Source organism: Schistocerca serialis, chromosome 3 (genome assembly GCF_023864345.2).
Source record: "Schistocerca serialis cubense isolate TAMUIC-IGC-003099 chromosome 3, iqSchSeri2.2, whole genome shotgun sequence".
NCBI classification, from domain to species: domain Eukaryota; kingdom Metazoa; phylum Arthropoda; class Insecta; order Orthoptera; family Acrididae; genus Schistocerca; species Schistocerca serialis.
Genome location: NC_064640.1, coordinates 699,682,745 through 699,703,801, shown reverse-complemented (window position 1 = coordinate 699,703,801; position 21,057 = coordinate 699,682,745). Strand labels below are relative to the sequence as shown.

General features: G+C 36.3%; 1 protein-coding gene across 1 annotated transcript in view; it reads right to left on the bottom strand.

Annotated features, from left to right (window-relative positions):
* Positions 1-21,057, bottom strand: part of LOC126470569 (endosome/lysosome-associated apoptosis and autophagy regulator family member 2-like) — a 221,996-nt gene that overhangs the window by 101,371 nt on the left and 99,568 nt on the right. Inside the window, exons 3-6 of the mRNA XM_050098515.1 lie at positions 12,793-12,994; positions 4,825-4,972; positions 2,182-2,371; positions 840-1,078 (exon numbers count right to left, since the gene is read on the bottom strand). Coding sequence (XP_049954472.1) covers positions 840-1,078; positions 2,182-2,371; positions 4,825-4,972; positions 12,793-12,994 — 779 coding nt within the window. The remainder of the gene's footprint in view (positions 1-839; positions 1,079-2,181; positions 2,372-4,824; positions 4,973-12,792; positions 12,995-21,057) is intronic.

Genomic DNA, 21,057 nt, shown 5'->3' with positions numbered 1-21,057 from the left:
CAAGCCCTTGAAGTTGGCTCTACTCAGAATGTAATGCATATGTATACAGAATTCAGTTACAAGAACATGTAAAAAGGATGTGAAACATGCCACTCTCCTGGATCCTTAAAGATACTCATACTAAAACATAATGCTGCAAACTCAAATATGTGTACAGATCTGATTATAATGATTGTCTAAGTAAATAAAGGCTATAAGTGTAGGCATATGATTAAAATAATCATATAAGACAATACAGTTTTCTCAACTGTTGTCTTTTACAGCAGTGACTCAGACATGAAATGTATCAGAACTGTGTGCACAAGTGAGTGAATGCACGTGTTTATAATCTTCTTGTTTTGAGGAAGAGTATGGGTTGAAAGCTGAGTCTGTCATCCTTACTTAAAACATGCCCATACACCACTAATCACTTCATTAAACGTGAGTAGTTGTCCTTCCTCACAACCACAGGAAATATATTTCAGTAACAGCAAGGCACTGCTCTATCAAAAATTTAAATAATCACTACAACCTGGGTCTTGTGTAATTGGTGACCCCACATCTGGCATTACTTAGTGTGAGTGGAATGCATCTTGTTGATATAACATGGTCTATGGAAGTGAGAAGTAGTCTCAATTTATAAACACAACATTATAAACAATTATGTATGAGCATCATGTTTTGTATTGCTTGTAATGAGTGCACAACTTCCACTCATTTCAATAAATATGATTGATTTCTAGGTGCATAACTTTCCTTCATGCCCAGCTTTCATTCTAAAAGATGTTTTAATCACTGTATAACAAGGAATAGATTTCTCAACTATTTTGATAATTTTTCAAAAGAGACTTTACACATACCTGATTATTTGCATCACAAGGAGTCCTTGTTTCATAATAATCTTTATGTGTACATGGCTGCCTTCGAAGGCATGAAGAGGACATTCTGGGTGCATATTCAGTTATGTTATTACATGGTGTGCAAGTACTTGCTTCACTTGTAGAGTAGTGATTTTCAGGACATTCAAGACAGGAACGAGCACCACTTGGGCTGTATGTCCCTGCACGGCATGGTGTGCATGATGATGTAAACGCAACTCCTGTAAATCAAAACAGTGTATTTATGAAACAATTCAAATTATTTTAATTGTTTTCATTCTTTTATTTCTTACAATTTAATTGATTTAATTGGTGAAATACCCTTAGGAACATACTAGCTACACCACCAAGTAAGTATTTCTTTTATCTTGGCTAACTATGTACCTGCTTATCTTTTATCAGTCAGTAACATAAAAACAAAATTAATTACTCTGTTGTTTCAATCTTGTCTGTTACATTCTCTTTATTTGCATCTTCTTGCTCTGCAAGTTTTGTCTTTCCACTTTAATCCTAAGTTTTTTTTTCCTTGTTCATTCTGTCTGTTTCAGGATCCACAAATACTGTGCTAATACCCACCAAAGATTTGACCATAATTTTACTTTAATTCTGTGTCAGAATGTCCTTCTCACTGTCTCCCCATACCGCCAGTGGTTATTTACCCTAATGGAAGAAACACTGCATGCAATCTGTGTGTAGACTGTGAAAACTTTGTTCTGGATGTGTTTGTATTTTAGTTGGTGGTGTGTTGAATTCTGGATGTGAAGATGAAGAATCAGCTGCACATTTAGTTACACACACATGAAAAAACCCTCTAAAACCAAAATTAAGGATGGCAGAATATGAGACAAATGGTTAATAATTCAGCAAACAGATTACATCTGGGTCTGGCACATCTTTGTGTCTCACAAGTAAGCCAACCATGTGTTAATCTAAAGTTATGAATGGTACACATTCCCTTTATCACATTTTATTTGTATTCATGTCTTTTTCATATGTTTACTTGTCAAATACTAATACCTTGATTCCAAAATATCAAGATCTTGTCGTCTTTCTTACTTTGCTGCTTATACTAATGTAATGTCTGTTTGTAGTTATTGTCTTAGGTTATCTGTTTTCAGTAAGCTGAATGTGCAAATATTAAAGTTGTTGAAATACTAGAATATATAGTATTATCATCATATAAAATCAAATTGTCAGGTTCTGTGAAAATCAATTCATGATGCACTCACAATAATACAAGAGAATTCAGAAATTGTGGAAGTTATACTAGTAGTGTATTACTGATATTTCAAGCATTAATAAATCAGTAATGCTTCATACTGACCACTGATTTCGATCGATTTAATCAATACCGGTTTCCCATGATGGATGTCCATTCCAATGGTTTTCCACTGCAGGACATTTTGTCCAGTTTTTAATTGGATAGTTTGCTGTTTCCATTCCCCTTCTCTTGTGGACGATGGCCATCGATACTCTTTGGAGTCACCAACTGATTGGCACTGGTCATTTTGTGCCTACATGGGATGAATTAAAATAAAAATACTGTTTATTTGTATTGCTACCCTTTATTTTAGTTACTATTAAGATTTATGAATAAGTAAAAAGTTAACAGACATGCCACGTTATACATTTAATAAATTACTTAAGTCTCAGAATCATAACCACACTTCTACTGATTTTCAACTTTTGCACTCACAACAGTGCAAAGATGCTTAGTTAAACAATCATTCCTTTTGCACTGAATAACTGTTACTTGAAATGAACTACTGTTCTAAATAGAAAACATTTCAATAATATACCGAATAGTTTTGTGTTTTTTTCAAACAATAGAATGAGTAACAACAACACCTATCATACAACGGTTGCACTGAACATTGGATAGGTGCTGTAGCTACTCTTACTACTGTAGGAGTGTAGTTTGTGTTTGTGTGTATCTACATCTACATCTGTATCCTGCAAAACCACCATGAGGTGCACAGCAGAGGGTTCATCCCATTGTACCACTTATTAGGGTTCCTTCCAGTTCCATTTGCATATGAAGCATGGGAAGAATGATTGTGTGAATGCCTCTGTGCTTGCAATAATTATTCTAGTTTTAGCCTCATGATCCCTAAGTGAGTGATACATAGGGGATTCTAGTATATTATAGAGTCACCATTTAAAGCTGGTTCTTGAAACACTGTTAATAAACTTTCTTGGCATAGTTTATGTCTGTCTTCATGAGCTTTTCACTTCAGTTCCTTCATGGAGTGACACTCCTCCATGGATCAAACAAACCTGTGACCAATCATGCAGCCCTTCTCTGTATTTGTTCCATATCTCCTGCTAGACCTATTTGGTAGGGGCTCCATACACTTGAGCAATATTCTAGAACTGGTCGTGTGAGTGACTTACAAGCAATCTCCTTTGTAGACTGACCACTTCTCCAGTGTTCTACCAATAAACCAAAGTCTACCACCTGCTTTACCCACAATGGAGCTCATGTGATCACTCCATTTCACATCAATACAAAGTGTTACACCTACGTATTTGTATGAGTTTGCCAATTCCAGAAGTGACTCATTGATATAATAGTCATAGGATACTACTTTTTTTCATTTTGTGAAATGCACAATTTTACATTTCTGAACATTGAAAGCAAGTTATCAGTCTTTGCACCACTTTGAAATCTTATCATCTGACTGAATATTTATGCAGATTCTTTCAGATAGTAATTCATTTACTTCATTATACACAACTCCATTACCTGCAAAAAGTCTGAGGTGACTACGAGGGTCATTCAATAATTAAAGAGACAAATTGGTCTGGGAAAAAAACCATTAGTAGGGCAAGTTTGGTACTTTTATGGCTGTAAATTGGCATCATTGGGATGAGCCCTGATCAGCTGATGTACCAAGATTGTTTTGTTTATAACCTCAAAAATACATTCCCGCTTGAAATGTTAACAACGTTCTATCATTCGTTTTTTACTTGCTGAAGCCGAGAAACCAGTGAATATATACTGTAGAACAGATAGATATTAACTTTTAAAATTTTTTCCAGTTCCAGTTCTTCAAATCCTTCCACAGCTATCATTATATCAAACATAATTTTTTCTATGAAGCATTAAAGATGGAATGCTGGTGGAAAATCATTGTTTACTGGGTAGTCAACACCAGAATTGTAATCTAATAACATTTCCTTCGCTTTCATGAGGTATGAAGTTAGACTGAAGTGAATTTGCTTAGTGTAGGTTTTTTGTGATTTATTGAGTTCTGCAAAAACGTGATTTTGTGCTTTCTTAAGGGCAGCAGCAAAGCGGTCAAAGTTAAGAAAACATTCATAACTTACTTAAAATCATTGAAACAAGTCGTTAATTTTTTCCCTAAATCATTAAGCTTCTGGATCAAACATCAGATATTCTGATTTTACCTCTCATTTAAACTTTCTGAGTTTTTAAAATACAGATGTGATGTCTTGCATTCCCACCAAAATGAAATGGAAAGTGAGAATTTTGTAGGTAGATTTGCTGAAATATTGCTGCTGCAGACAGACAGAACCATAGTTGTGGCTAATTTGTCACATAGGTTCATAATAGCTTATGGATGAAATAACTAATGATACGAAACTGCACAGTTGTGTACTTTATTACGATCAGTTTCAGTTTTAGACTGCCATTACAGTGAATAAGTAGCATATATCAAAGAACGTAAAACTTGTATAAGTATATATTTATTTCAATCATAACTCTTCTGTGCAGCCATTCGACTGTATATTCTATGTATTACATGTGCATTTTCAACCATTTGCTTCATCTACCAGAGGCACAATTCTAGATGGTTGTGGTTTCCTAGCTTCGAAACTGTTCCGATGAATATTTTCTGTTAACTTTTTTAAGCTCGAGTTCTACAGTTGTCTTCATCTGTGGATAATTTTTTCATGCAAATATTGTGGTTCATGATACAGCTTTAAGTTGAAAGTTATTTACCTCAAAATCAAATATCACATCTTTATCAGAGTATTGGTAGATATATGTCATGTTTCCTGGTTTCACAAGGTGAACTGTGTAGGTTAGAGTAGCTGCACATGGCCCTCCAAGTGAAGCAATAAATTCACCTTTTGGTTGCCATCCAAACCTGTAAAAAAGGTCATTCTTCAACTACTTTTCATGATCGTATAATAAACATACAATTAGCAATAATTAAACAATATGAAAAATACATCACTTGCCCTTTAGTTTTATTTGCTGTATCTTGTCACAGAGAGTCATGGTCTTAGTGTGTGGAATTCTCAGACCAAATTATACTTACATTTTAGCCCGGTACCCAAAAACAGAAAATTTGTTACAACAAAAATAGCCACCAATTCCTGTGCTGTACAGCACGCATTTAGCGCCTAATTCAGCAAAAATATGTTTTAATTCTTTGTAAGCAGGTGTATGGAGACTATATATGATGATATTGTTAATATTTGCAGCCACTCTCCCTCCGCTGCTACTTCAATTGTGTTCACCATGTTGTAAGAACAAATCCATCTTTTGCAACTATATATTTATTTTATTTCTATCCATCAGCATAAAATAATCATTTAGTTGCAAAAGACAGATTTGTTTTTATCTACATGACAGACATAATTTATGGCAATGTTAAGAAGATGAATGTAACTGTTTGTAAAGAATTCCATAAGAAAGTTGTATGAATTTTCAAACTTTTGTGTGTTATTTGTGGAAGGATTGCACGAGTTTTCTGAGATAAAAAACAAAGCTTTAGATGCCAAATCCTCCTCCTGTTACATCTCTCTACACCCACATGCTGCAACATAACACAGAAACTATCTTACCTACACAGGCTACATTCAAGGGGCAATCAAACAGTTTCCATTTGAAGGCCATACAGTCCAGAGTCAGTATGCCAATCAGGCAAAGTCAACATGAGCACTGAGGCAACTATCCAACTGATGTATCAGGTTGAAGATACCCATTTGGAAAAACACCATGACCTGCTGCATGAAGAAGTCAGTAACTGGGTGATGCACATCCTCATCTGACAGGAATTGTCAACACTTCAAGACCTTTTTTAAGGCACTGAAGGCGTGATAATTGCCTGGGGAAGGATCAGGACTATAGGGTTGGCGCTTGAGTGTCTTCCACTTGAGTTGGTGTAACTTCTGCATTACGACATTTGCAATATGGGGACGTGCATTAGATTGGTTATGTCCAAGATGGCGGCGCATATGGACGTACTGGTAAATCACTTGGTAAATATCAGTAAATTACCATCAGTAAATAGTCTACTATGTGAAAAAAATGATAAAAGGTGTCAGAAGATGTAGAGACAATTAAATGATATCATTCATGTTGCTTCATGGGCGCAAATCTTAAGCCCGGTCCACACGCCACGATCTGTCTGCGCAGACATCGGCGCAGATGTCTGTACATGCAAAAGATCGCTGCAAATGTGGTGTGTTCACACGACACAAACCCCAATCTACTACTCGCCCGTCATCTGTCGGTGTAGAAATGAAATATCAGTGGCAAGCGACTACGCTCCCCGTAAACGTCAAAATTTAATTCAGTTATTTTGAAATATAGAAATGGAGGAAGTTCTGTTGTGGTCTGTGGTCGCAACTTGTGTTGCAAAAAACATTCAGACCAACCGCAGGAAACAGAGAAAGCGGTCAAAATGGTGTAGACAGTGGCTGCTAAGGTGAAAGTAGTTTTCTTACGTAAATTTACTGCGAGAGTTGCAGGGCGAACCAGTTTTGATTTACGTTACCTCGTGTTCCATTTCCTCGCACATTGGCACTCCAATTTCATCTTCAGTTGTACTCCTGCTTGGTCTTGGCGTTTCTTGATCACTAAGAAAGACAAGCAGATCAAAATACCATAATGTTGGCTGGTATACTTGATCTACTCCTACACCAGATCTTCTAGATTTCTGAACTTTGGATAACTCTTTTAGGTAAACAATTCGCTGACAGTCTTAATTTACTTGACTTGCCTTCATGAACTCATCCTTCAGGAAAGCGTAAATAGCTTCACATCTGTTGGGTATTATTTCACTCAATGCTTGTTTCCACATTGCAGATGAAAATTCCAAATCCTTGTAGCTCCTTCCTGTTGCTAGGAATCTTAATGTTACCGCCAGCCATTCATGAGGAGAAATTGCCCTTCTCATACAAGTATTTTTTCTCATAATATGAGGGGTTACAAGCTTTAAGAGATAATTATAAGTTTCGACATCCATCCGCAAATAATTTCGCCAGTTCGCAACGAAATTATTTTTTATTACCGTTTCTCTGCTTGCCAAGGCGTCAACTGCCCGCAGTTTTTCAATTAGAGCGTTGTATGCTGCTGTCTTTTTGTCTCGGTCACTATATTCTTTACTTTTAATCTTCCACAAACATGGGTAGTTTCTGTATATTTCAATGAATTCACTTACAAACTCTCGAGAACATTGACGAGTATCAGCCATTTTAATGCTCTGTGCGCACAAATACAAACACTAGACTGAGAAAACAGCTGTTTCGCGCCAGATTTGCGGCGATCTCCTGTCCACACGATCCAACTTGTCTGCGCAGATGTGGTTTGAACCCACAGATTTGAGAGGTTTCGCTCAAACCTCCAACTCCAACTTCCAGGTTTGCACACACCTCAGGTTGGTGCAAATCTTCTGTCCACACGCAACGATCTGTCAGCGCACATGTGATGTGCGCAGACATTTGCGCAGACAGATCGTTGCGTGTGGACCAGCCTTTAGTAAATATTCGTGTGATTGCGGAACTGAGGGCAACGGTCCTGAAGGTGCCTCAGAAACGTGTAATGCAAGACTCGAAGTAAGTGTGAGGAAAGAACTCCGAAACGACTTAACTAAAACCAGACAATATGCTGAAATGCTGAAAAGTTTGATTCAGTATGTTGACATACAACACATGGGAATATGTGTTTATTACGCCTAAGAAATGCTCCCTCCCTATGTTAAATACGAACGTTTATCATATTACACTAATGAACAGATACGGGGCGTTAAATTCAGACAGTCAAAAGCTACGAAAAAAATCTCAGTGCTGCAGGAAACTGCTCATACACGTCTATTGACCAACAAAGTGCTTGTGGCAACTCGCTACCGCTATGTTCTGTTAAACATAAACATGGTGTTAACACAAAACGTGACAAGAAGGAATGGAAGACAGAAAAACAAACAGTGAAGGAAAACGAAGAAATTTACGTTCTATCAACGAGTCATGGTAAGGGACTAGATAGAATCATGTCCGATATCCAGTCAGACTATAAAGCCACTGGAATTAGAAAACCTGGAGCTCCTTTATGAGAAGTTCTGAAAAATTGTGAAACTGCAGTAAAAGGTGGTGTGAACTGTGTCGTAATCCGAGGAGACAATGATGTGTATAAAAATGAGAGTAGCCTTGCTCTAAAAGCACTAAAAGAATCACCAGAAAAAATGTCATAAGCGAATGTATTTGTTGTAAGCATTCCTCACCGACATGACTTAATTGAAAACTCATGTGTAAATAGTGAAATCATTGCAACAAACCGAAAACTCAGAAAGGTCTGCAGCACTTTTGTGCACACAGTCTTCACTGAGGCAACCAGCTCTGTCGGAGAGCATTTTACAAGACATGGACTGCATAGAAATCAGCTACCGGTAGGCAAGAAATTGCTGGCCAAAGAAATTCCCCAAGCAATAAAAGTGGTAGGGGTAGACATGCACAAAAAACCTGCACTACCTGCAATAGGTTCAATGACAAAACAAATGGAGAATGAACCAACAGCACATGAGGAAGAAACATCTCTGGCTGCATCTCTAGAGGAAATTATGCCTACATCAGCATCAGAATGGGAACCATCGTTGTTGCCATTGGCATCATCAGAAACAGTAGTAGAAAATGTATCAGCTCTAGAAGCACCTCCACAAACCGCAGCAGAAGTTACACCAGCAACAATAACGACATCCCTGCCAAAAGAAGGGAAGAGAACTACAGCAGAAGAAGAAATATAAAGTGTTGTGGGTAAGTGGAAAACATTGTCCCCTCTCCGTATATGTGATTTTTAGTGGAACACAGCAAGATGAAGAAGCCCATATAATAGGTAGTGTAAAAGATATTATAGTGCCTAACCAAACTGTTCATTTTAAAGACAATAACAATTCTGATCTTAAAATTTGCTACCTGAACTTTCAAGGAGTAGAAGACAAAGAATTTATTGTAAATAATTTTGGACTAGAGAACAAATTTGATATTTTTTGTCTGAGTGAATACTGGGCAACAGAGAGTGAACTTACAGCTATCAAATTTGATAAGTATAAAATAGCAAATGGTTGCTGTAGAAAAATGCATAAAAGAGGTGGTGTGGCATTGCATACTAACCAGTCACTCAGTCACTCCATCAATAGGTTGGATCTAAAGTATTTGTGTGATGAACAGAATTTTGAAGCCACTGGTATAGTTAGTGACAATTTTAAGTTAGTGATTATAGCCTTATACAGATCATCTAAGGAGAACATTAGAAAAACTGGACATGCTGTTAGATGTGTTTAGAAAGACAAAATGGTTACGTTATGACATTGTAATAGGCGGAGATTTGAATGCAGATTTTGATGTAACAACAGCCAAACACAGTGTCACTGAGCTCAAAATCTCCTAAGACAGGACAATCTGCACTTTATCAATAATAGACCCACAAAAGATGAAGCATGTCTTGACAATATCTTTGTCAGTTTCAATACTACAGAAGAATCATGTGATGTGACAGTATTCCCATTCTCAGATCATGATTCTGTATCATTAAATTACATATGTAGGTTCTGTGCTGATAAGAGTAACATTGATAAGCCTATCCCAAAAATGGTAATCACTAGATCGGTCACAAATGATAAAATTCACAGGTTTTGTAAAACTGGTTTGGCCAATGGTCTGGTGACATAAATTATAGTCTATGTAAAGATATGTCAACAAAACTAGTATTTGAAAGGTTTTTCAAAGCATTTTTGGTACAATTTTATGACAGCATTCTGATAAAGAAATGCAAAATAATTGACACGAGCTCCAAAGCCAAGGGCATAAACAAACAAAACCCATGGTATACTGCACAACTAACACTTCTGAAAAACCAAGTTATGTAGTTGCACAGTATACATAAAAATCTGAAAACTGACCATGCCAGATCAGCTTATATTCAGTGTAGGAATAAGTACAAAAAAAGCCATCGTGGAAGCCAAAAAAGCACACAACTTCAGCAGTATTGAGAATTCCACAAATAAATACAAAGCTGCATGGAAACTAATAAATAGTGTTACTAAAGATGAAAGAAATAAAAAAATCTGTATATGTCCTCAAAAATTCAATGATTTCTTCATTAAATTAGTACAAGAAGTAAGAAATGCTATCACCAAACCTGTCATTAGCTCATCTGAGATTCTTCCAAAAAAGTCTTTAAACCAATAGTAAATATAAGTATGTTTACCTTCTCTGAGGTCCCACCTAGTCTCACCCTAAAAATAGTTAAACAACTGAAATCATCTAAGACTGTAGACATATATGACATTTCTTGTAACATTCTAGAAAAAGTAATGGATTGCATTACGTATCCTTTAACATCCTGCATAAATAATTGTATATATGAGGGATATTTTCCTGATGAGCTAGAAGTGTGTGGGATAGTCCCGATATATAAAAAAGGAGATGTTGACTCACCTTCAAGTTACAGACCAATTTCCATAGTCCCAGCTCTCTCTGAATGTGTAATATACCAACAGTTATCCATGTACTTTGAAAATGCAGGAATAATTAGCGAATCACAGTATGGTTTTAGGAAAAACTTGTCAACTGTTAATACTATACACTAAGTAAGTCAAACACATAAATCAAGTGTTTGAGCAGAAAGGATTTGCTCAAGTCACCTTTTGTGATATAAGTAAGGTTTCTGACTGTGTAGAGCACAAAATACTCCTAAAAAATGGAGTAGTATGGCATTTGAGGTAATGGCCTTAAACTATTAAAATCATACCTACAGGGTCGCAAGCAAGCTGTTTGTGTAGGTAAAGAAAAGTCCAGTATTGAATTAGCTAAAATAGTTGCACCACAGGGACCTGTACTGTGGCTTTTTATGTTCCTAATAATGATTAATGACTCGCCATCATTCATCGAGTCCATGACAGTACTATATGCAGATGATACAACTTTCCTCCATTGTAGTAATGATTTCAATAGCCTTAAAGCTTGTGTTGCAGAGACAATGGGTCAAGCATCCTATTGGTTTAAAGCAAATGGCTTCCTACTGAATGATAACAAAATGCAGCAGATGGTTTTTAGTCTAAAAGACAAGCCTCCATCAGATGATCCTAGTTGTGTTAAGTTTTTAGGGGTATATATAGATGAAAAATTTTCCTGGGTTCCACATGTACAATATATTATTGGTAAATTGTCTAGAGTGATGTATTTGCTATGGCGACTTATGGACTGTGTACCTCAAAACTAAGTTAGAATATCATATTTTGCATTTTTACACAGTATCCTAACATATGATATTATTGTATGGGGGAACTCGAGTTCAGTGTGTGACATCCTAATACTAAAAAAGACAACCATTAGGATAATTACTGGTTCTCCATATAAAGCACACTGCAAACAATTGTTCTGTGAACAAAAATTCATGACTGTAATAAACCTATATATTTATTATGTTTTACTCCTCACAAAAAAGAGTTACTGGAAGCAAAACATAGAGAAAATATACATTTCTACAACACAAGAAGGAGCAGATGCATTTATACTCCTTACCACAGACTGTCAAAGTCACTTAACAGATATGAACTGATGTGGCACAAATTATTTATTAAACTTTCACAATATGTACAGGAACTACCTGAACAAGCATTCAAACAAAGACTATGCGAATGGCTAGTTGCTCACCCATTCTATGACATAAATTATTATTTCAAATGTAATATAATTTTGTAGTATTAATAACATGCCTCTTATTTTCTTTGAGTTAACAGTTATTATATGCCTGACATTGTCTATTGCTGTAAAGACTGAATGACAATAAAATTACTATTATTATTATTATTATGAAGCAGGAGCTTTCTTTACTGTAGAACTTGGCACATAATTCCACAATGGTGGTTATTGACATACGTGCTGCCCTGTACACATTCTTCATTCTCTGATAGGTGTCTGGCAGTGTTTGTCCTTCAGCAAACAAGAAAAAATGACAGCATGTTTGTCCTGTTTGGACATAATACGTAATAACGTCACCACAATCCACGTTTCAGCATTTACTGCATGCACGTTCGAAAGAGACAAATGCCACACTAATCCCTTGCCTGCACTTTAGTGCTTAAGTATCTGAATCAAAGAGCTGTTATGTTGCATATACGGTGCAGCAATGCCCTCAAACGGAACCTTTTTATTAGAAAAAACTTCCTAACACTCAAATTTATATTTGATTTTAAAATATTTCTCTTCTTCACAAAACATTGTCACTCTGCATCTTATATCTCATTTACTTCTGCTATTGTCAATCATTTTGTTGGTCAAATAACAAAACTTGTCTATTATTTTTACTGTTTAATTTACCAATCTAATTTCCTAAAGTTTACCTGACTTCATTCAACTAGACTCAATTGCCCCTGTTTTACTTTTGCTGATGTACATTGTATTACCTCTTCTCAAGACACTATCCATTTCATTCAATGGATTTTCCAAGTCCTTTGCCATCTCTGACAGAATTACACCTTAGAGTCTACTCAATATACAGACTGAATAACATTAGGGATGTGAGAGCACCTTGTACTTGATAGATAGAATGTCACAGGAAGAAAGCACTTCAGAGTTGGGGGCTGTGACATGTGGATGAATGACATTTTACTGTTAGAAAAATGAGTCCATAATAAACAAAAGTTAAAACTTAACTGTAACGTAAGAAGCAATTATAACTTACCTGCTGCAGTTAACTTCAACATTATATCTGCCATTTGAAGTGAATGAAGATCTAAATGACTCAACTTGTGTAAAGAAACCCACAGGAAGTTCATTCCATTGGTCAAAGAGCACACCACCACCAAGGGAAAAGGTACCAGGTCTACACATACGGCATTTTAAATCCCCCAAGTCAAAATAGTAACCAGCGTCACAGGAGATACCTAGAAGAAAATGTATTTAATGTACTACATCTTTTTCACATCGTCACTATTTACATTTTTAGGAAGTTCCTTCAAAATTAATTGCTAGATTATATGTTACAGTGCACAAATCAACTGTCTGTTCCAAAAGAATCACATAAATTATTAACTGCAGTCTTGGTCTCAGAGAAAGACAATTTAAAATATCCCCTACCATGTGTAGTCTTAGTAACTTTCAACAGTGCTATGTGAAAGACTTATTCATGTACAAATATATATGTATATATGAATCTCTGCACTATTTTATTATATTTGCTTTCAGCAGTATAACACTCCTTAGCCATGGACAGGTGCAATAACTATGATACAAGCCATCTTCCATACAGCATTTTAGTAAACACAGACACTTTAAAAAATAAACTTCACTTACTATTGATTCTGCAGGAAAAGTGGTCATTACACTGTATATATATACCGTTGGTCAACTTTTTATACCACTCCTTAAAATGAATCTTGCGAAAGCACCGTACGATTTTTGCTTATTGGTACGGTATCAATAACTGAAAGGAATGGAATCTTAAGTTGTCCCAGCCCAGAGAGGAATTTTTCTCTATGTCGACCATATTTTAGGAAAGCAAAAATCAGATGATTAACGTCCCCCATATTTGAGACGTTGCAATCACAGGTGTCCAAAGTCCTAAAATGAAGGCGGAATAAATGATCAGGTAAGCTTCCATGACTGAACCTCATTCTTGTAATTACAGAGATCGTTCTTCTGTGTACAGACGTATTGGGAAACCAAGATAATCTTGGTAAGTTGGGTTGTATCCATTTTAATATTTACATTTTTTCGCATTTTCATTTTTATGTGATACAGAAGGTCCGAATAAGGTAACTGAATATTTAAGAAGGTTCCAGAGATTGCAGTGTCCTTCGCCACCTGGTCCACAGATTCACTGTATAAAATACACTTATGAGCTGTAATCAACAGGAGAAAAATATACTTGTTACGTCATGGGCTATGCCTATTACGAGCTTACTACTGTGCTTATCCCTGTTTCCAATTCGCTGTTGCACTAAGAATGCTTTTTGGGTCAGAGATAATTACGATCCTTTTGCAATTCTGGGTTATCGAGAACTTGATGGCCTTCATGACTGCTGAGTGACATATCTTCCTCAAATGTATGTCGAAGACCAGTACTACTTTAATGGGGTAATGGTCTGATCCCATTGAATACCTCAAGGTCTCTCACTTAGAAATTTTGTGGAAGTCTGGCGACATAAGACTCATGTCCACTGCAGATGGTCGTCTACAAGGGGAAGGTAACATTCTTGGGGAGCCATCATTCAAAAAGACCGAATCTAGTTCCTCAGTTGAAGAGGCGACAACCTTCTGGATCATTGACAGCATTTATATATGGACACAATACAGAAGAACCACCAAATGTTTGTATTTCTGTACCTTCTTCTTGAAAGTTTAAGTGTATCACGTTATAACTAATGGTGTTCTTAATTAATAATACCACTCCTCCTTTACCGTCTGGTCTGTCTGACCTTACTAAATTATATCTTTTGAAATTAACTGGCGTTTGTGGTTTGAACCATGTTTCAGATAGAGCCACCATGGAGATATTTTGTTTATCTACTTCTTTTTCCAGTACTTCCCTGTTCGAAATTGCTAACCTAGAATTCCATTGTAATATATTAAGGGCAACCATGAGTTGAGAAGTTGCTAGTTTTTGGTTCTGAACTACATTTTATTTCTTGGATAAAATTGAGGAAACCATATTGTAAATGTCTGCCTGCTCTACATTGTTTGTCTTGGAAGAGGTTAACTCAGTTATTAAATATAATATTCCCGATACTAGCTTATCAATCAATGCAGAGTTATTATCCTCCCCTCCTAGAAGTTTTCCACATGTGTCTGGTAGCTGGGGAGCACCAGCATGATGACGCAGAGCATAAGGATTCTCTACAATGTGGGACTCAGGTAAATTTATGTTGGTAAAGATGGGGGGGGGGAGTCAGAGAAGGTTTTGCAGGCTTAGGTCTGTTAGAGTGGATGATTGTGAATATGTGCTGTCTATTTTGTGGGAAATTCCTTCTCCTAACGCAGTTTACTTTTATCCTGGTTTCCTGTTACTGCGGCGTATGATCTGCAATTAACATATTCTTCAGCTTCTTTGAAAAAAAGGTTGGGGATAGCTGAAACTTTTTTAATGTCTTGCTGTTTTAGGTACTTTGGCAAGTTTTGGCTCTTGAATTCCAGTTGCCTACGCAGTTTATACAGCATGTAGTTCCACTTGAGCATATTGACTTGTCATGGTTACCTCCACATTTATTACAACATATCTCTCATTGGCACTGATTACTTAAATGACGGTATCTTAGACAAGCATTGTCTAACTAGAGGAATGTATGGCCTAAAAGAACATCACATACCATTGATTGTAATATGTTATGGTCACACCTGTGATGACAACATGATAACATGTTTGCTGGGGCCTGTTACTTACTGTACCCAAGTTATTTATTCTTTTGAACATTCTGTGTAAATGAGTCATGGGGATCGAAGACTGAATGGCTCCCTTGAGATCCAGCTCTGACAGATTAGCATCTGCATTTCTTACAACTCCGTGGCAGTGAGTTCTGTGATATGGCACATAAGCCACCTTTCCTATTTCCTTTTTTTACCTAGAGAATTGTTTTTTACAAATTTATTGGCAGTTTCCCTTGTAGTGAAATTAATGTGGATCAAATTCTTCCCAACAGCCTTGAGATTGGCGACTGTATTTTTAAGTACGGTGTCTGAGGTAAATAATAATTTCCCCAAAGCCATGGGATGGTATTTCCCAACGTTACCACTGATTCGCTTGACAAACACACAGAAAGGACCAGCAGTGTCAACCTGATGTCTGTTGGTTTTCTTTTGATCATAGGTAGCAGATGCATTTTGAAGACTCAGAATTTCTCTCTTAGTGATTTGTGCTTCCCTCAACTCTTGTGCTCTGATTGAATTAATCTCCGATGGCGGAGCCATTATGCCTGATTGGGAAATGGAACTTCTCTGTTTGTTAAGGAATAAATATCAGTAATAACTGGGTTGAATGATGTCTGGTTCGATATCTTGTTTGTCTTTTGATGTTGATGAGTTGGGATCACCATTCTCTTATCTCTCTTGTATTCATTTTGCTCCAGCATAAGCTTTGACGCCAGTCTTGACATTTGGTCAACCTCCATACTCAAACTCAAGAGAGCTTCTGTCCCCTGAAACCCACAACATCAGAGCACCTCGTTCCTCCTCAAATGGTCCACTGTCCATGTCTCTTCCACCAACAGCTATCAAAACTTTCGCAAAACTTGTGATCTTAATCATCAAAATACCTCACACACTAAAAAGGAAAAGTGTAATTCGAGTTGTTTCTGTGTTTATCTCAAATTAACTTTGGAAAATTAGCAAAGACGATCTTATTTATTTGGTTGCTAACCAAAGATCCTCCCTCAGTACTATTGAATTTCATCCCAAAGAATCAATCCTACACCAGCACTGGCAAAGTATTTACTCTGTATTATGAAACTATGTTAATTTTACTTTACTCTTTTTTCACAATTCTGAGCTTAGTTCACACTTAGAATGTTTCTCCAATTGAGGTGTAGCAATGCAGAATACATCCACTTTCTATAATTCCAACCCTTAAATAATATTTTTTCATCTGTTTTGTATTATACCAGTACATATAATGCACATACCATGAGCACTTAAAATTGCTAAGTACTTATTCACACTGTGTTCCACTAGACTTTATTATCCATGGTGTAGCTTACATACTGTTGATCAGAATAGAATAAATAATTTCTTTTCTTTGATCAAATATTCTGAATTTATGATTCATAAAAACCATATGAAGTTCAAATTCAACATTATTAATAATTCACTGTTGTCAAACTGACATACTTTAACTGATATCCCCCATTCTCCACTTTGCAATGAACATCTTCCATTTTTTTTAAATTTTTATTCAAAAAATTATTATTACAATAATCAAAGTTGTCATATTCCAAATGTTCAAGTCTTAAAATGAGATCTTGTCAAATGTTGCAGCCATGATTTTTTCTAAAATACCATGTTGATTAACAAAATATTCAGTTACAAAATTTAACAGTCCAGAAAATTCTCAGTGGGGTTTTGTATATCCAAACACACCTAATAAAAAATAACTATTTTTTGCATTAATTTAACATCAATTAGTCAGTTGTTAATCAAAATAATATCTGTATCTAATGTGAATCTACGTTCTACACTTTCTATGGTTTCCATATAATTGTTCAAGATGTAATTAATGAGTATTTCATCATTTTATAATTTCTGTACTATGTTCATCTTTATATGCAGCAGGTGTCACACATAAGCTGTATTTAGTATGAGCAAGCACTCACTCAGTTCTGTGTCATCAGTAAAGTTATTACGTTATTAGTCAGGCTGTGGCAAGAATTCAGTCAGTAAGAGGCTGTGTCATTCAGTTGTGTTTAAACAGTCAAGATGTTGGTTTCTGCTACTTGTGAATTTTTCTGAGACTCTTCGGAATTTATGTAGCATCACATGCAAATGGCCCTTGCTCTATAGTACGTAGTGAATGGAGAAATATTTGAGTGTTTTTGAGGGTTCTTTGTTCCAGAAAATCAAACTGCAGATGGCATATTTAAACATTTTTAGAACACCATAACGTGTGAGCTTTCATGGCCGGCGTCTTCATTAGTTAAAACTTCTGGGCTGAGAGGCCGTGATCGATCTGTAAAACTACTTCTTCCTGACATTTCGTTGCCAACTGCGGGCAACATCTTCCGAGGTCAGTCAACGACCACAGCCCCTCACCCCAGAAGTCTTAACTACTGGTGTTTTAGAACAATTGGACATATCTCTTCAAGGAAATGGACAAAAGCTGATAGCTCAGATATTTGATCGTGCAAATTTCATAAAAGAAAAAAAAAACAGGCGTTTAAGCAAAAATGAAAGCAGTTTATAGTAATTCATATTTCAGTCACTTTTATGCATATAAAAGTATTTTAATATCACAGCAAGTATTACACAAAACGCAAGAATATTTTTCTCCAATATTTTGGCTATTCCAACATTCCAGATTGCTACAACAAATGTCCATTCCCAGTTTGGGTTAAAGTATGCAGAGAAGTGTTGGATTTTGTTCTTTTGCGATTTTATCAAGTTTCTGAATACGTTTTCTTTTTATGTATTTTTGTTTCCTTTTACACAATTTTAACACATTGGCTGTTATGAGTCTGTCAATGGCCAGAGCAAAGATTCGGGCCTAATTCTGTGTGCTTGGACTGGCCTGGTCATGGAACATCATTACAATGCTTGTGGCAGTTAGCATGGTAAAACAAAGGCCAAAACATTAATTGCCAAAGATTTTGAGATGATTATTAAAATGGCTAGTCCTCATATGCACCTGATCAGAGAAACTTCCTGTATTGTTTGCAGGTGAGAGACAATGACAGAAATATCAGAGGCCAAAGTTAATACCATGTAAACATCTTCCACAGGAGAATAGTTGTTCCACCTACCTGACAAGTGTCCAGCCAAATTACTGTTTCCACTTTCCTCATACACCTACCCCCCAGGCAACAGGGGCGATCTTCAGTATACCCATTATCGGGACTCTAGCCAGGGTCAGGTGTTGAGTTAAAATCAGAATAAGTGCGAAACCAAATTAATACCTCAGCTTTGACAATCCCCAATTTCTCTACCTGTTGTTAGCAATATCTACATCTACATCTACATGCATAGTCTGCAAGCCACTTAAACCACTATTATTCATTTCCTTTCCTGTTCAACTCACAAAAGGAGCGAGGGAAGAAACAACTGTCTTTATGTCTCTATACAAGCTCAATTTTCTCTTATTTTATCTTCATAGCCCTTAAGTGAAATGTGTTTTTATGGCAGTAGAATCGTTCTGCAGTCAGCTTCAAATGCCTGTTCTCTAAATTTTCTCAACAGTGTTTCACCAAAAGAACATCATCTTTCCCCAGTGATTTCTATTTAAGGTCAAAAAGCATATTTATAATACTTGTGTATTCATCGAACCAACTGGTAACAAATCTAGTGGTTTGCTGAATTGTTTCGATGTCTTCCTTTAATTCGACCTGGTGGGGATACCAAAAACTTGAACACTACACAAGACTAGGTCACACTAGTGTACTGCATGTGGTCTCCTTTACAGGTGAGCTTCACTTATCTAAAATTTTCTTAATAAACCAAAGTCGACCATTCGACTTCCGTACTACCGCCATTATATGCTCATTATATTTCAAATCGCTTTGTAATAGTTGCGCCTAGATATTTAAGAAACATGACTTTGTGAAGCAGCACTCTATCAATGCTGTATTCGAATTTTGTGGGATTGCTTATCTTACTCAAATATATTAACTTATATTTTTCTGTATTTAGAGCGAGCTGCGATTCAGTTCATCAACTATCAATTTTATCTAAGTCATCTTATATCCTCCTAAGTCACTCAACAACCACACCTTCCCATACACCAAAGAGTCGTCAGCAAACAATCACAGACTGTTGCTCACCCTGTCCTTCAGATCATCAACGTATGTGGTGAATAAGAGCGATCCTACCACACTTCCCTGGGCTCTCCCGACACTACCCTTGCCACTGATGAACACTCACCATCGAGGACAACGTACTGGGTTCTGTAGCATAAGGTGTCTTCGAGTAACTCTCATATTTGGGATGCTGTAGTTTATTATTTCTACATTGAGTATTTTGTGTAGCTCTCGTGGAATTTTATGGTCATTTAGAATGAAATTACTAGCTTTAGTCGTCTGAAATGACTTTTTTCACAAATGTAACTCACAACATTAACACTATCGCATGGTGGCTTTCTAGCTCATGGCAAATGGTTAGAATGTTTGTAATTTAAGAAATTTATATCTCCAGTAATCCAGTATATTGTCGGTGATGAAAGCTGAGGTGGTAGTGTATACCTCCTGTCATCAGACACCACACCAACTGCCTGTGGTAAATTGTAAACCTCTCTGCTCTGTTTTATGGAGTGAGAACATTATCAAATATCTTCATCAATACAATGATACACTGCCAGATAGAGACGTTTAGTTCATTTCCGTTGACGCTGTTCGAGGGCTGGAGAGGTTATGTGCTGATAGCGGGTTTCACCATTTCATTTCTCTCACTGATTGTCATCAGTGACACACACAGTCGCCTCACAAAACAGTTATACTCAAGGCACGACACACACTTACCTTTTAACTATCACGTTGCATTCAAGAGGATGGTAAAAGATTATGCTTTATCATATAGATAACGATATATTGATGTACAGGCTGTCTAATGTCTTAGACTACACCTATTATAGTTTCCTTGTTCTTGTAAGATCCAACTGTTTATGGAGATAGATGGGATTGTTAATAAATTTGACTGTCTGAAATGAGGCCTATAAAATATTTTAGTTACTGAAGTGCCCCAGAAGAATTACCCCACAAATGAATGTCTTATCTTAGATGATAGTGAAATAAAGCATAATAGGAACTACGCAACAGTTTTCAGAAACAGTGTGTGGTTTATTCAACAAATGAAAAACACGTGACAGCTTTATACATTCATATTCCGTATGGCTGTTAATTTCGAATACAGTTACACACCAATGTATGCAGGAGATGTACTCTGAATGTCAACATTGAATAAAATGCACATAATGGTCACAGTATTTTGATAATTAATAGCTAATTCATTAGCATTATAAAAGGTATTTGATAACTTAAGGCACTTTTCGTTTTGTAGTTACATTTTTACGTGTTATATTTTATATTAGGTTGTTCGCAAATATTATAACTTTTCGTTTCGTAGTTACATTTTTTACGTGACATGTTATATAGTTGGTTATTTACAAATATTATAAATAGCAAAAGACAAGCCCTGATTCTTGGGGAATACCTTGAGCAACACTGAGTAACGGCGACTTTTCATTGTCGTAGTTGACGATTGTTATGTGTGCCAACTATGTGTGTGCTCCGAGGCTCGAGCACCCACATAAATAATC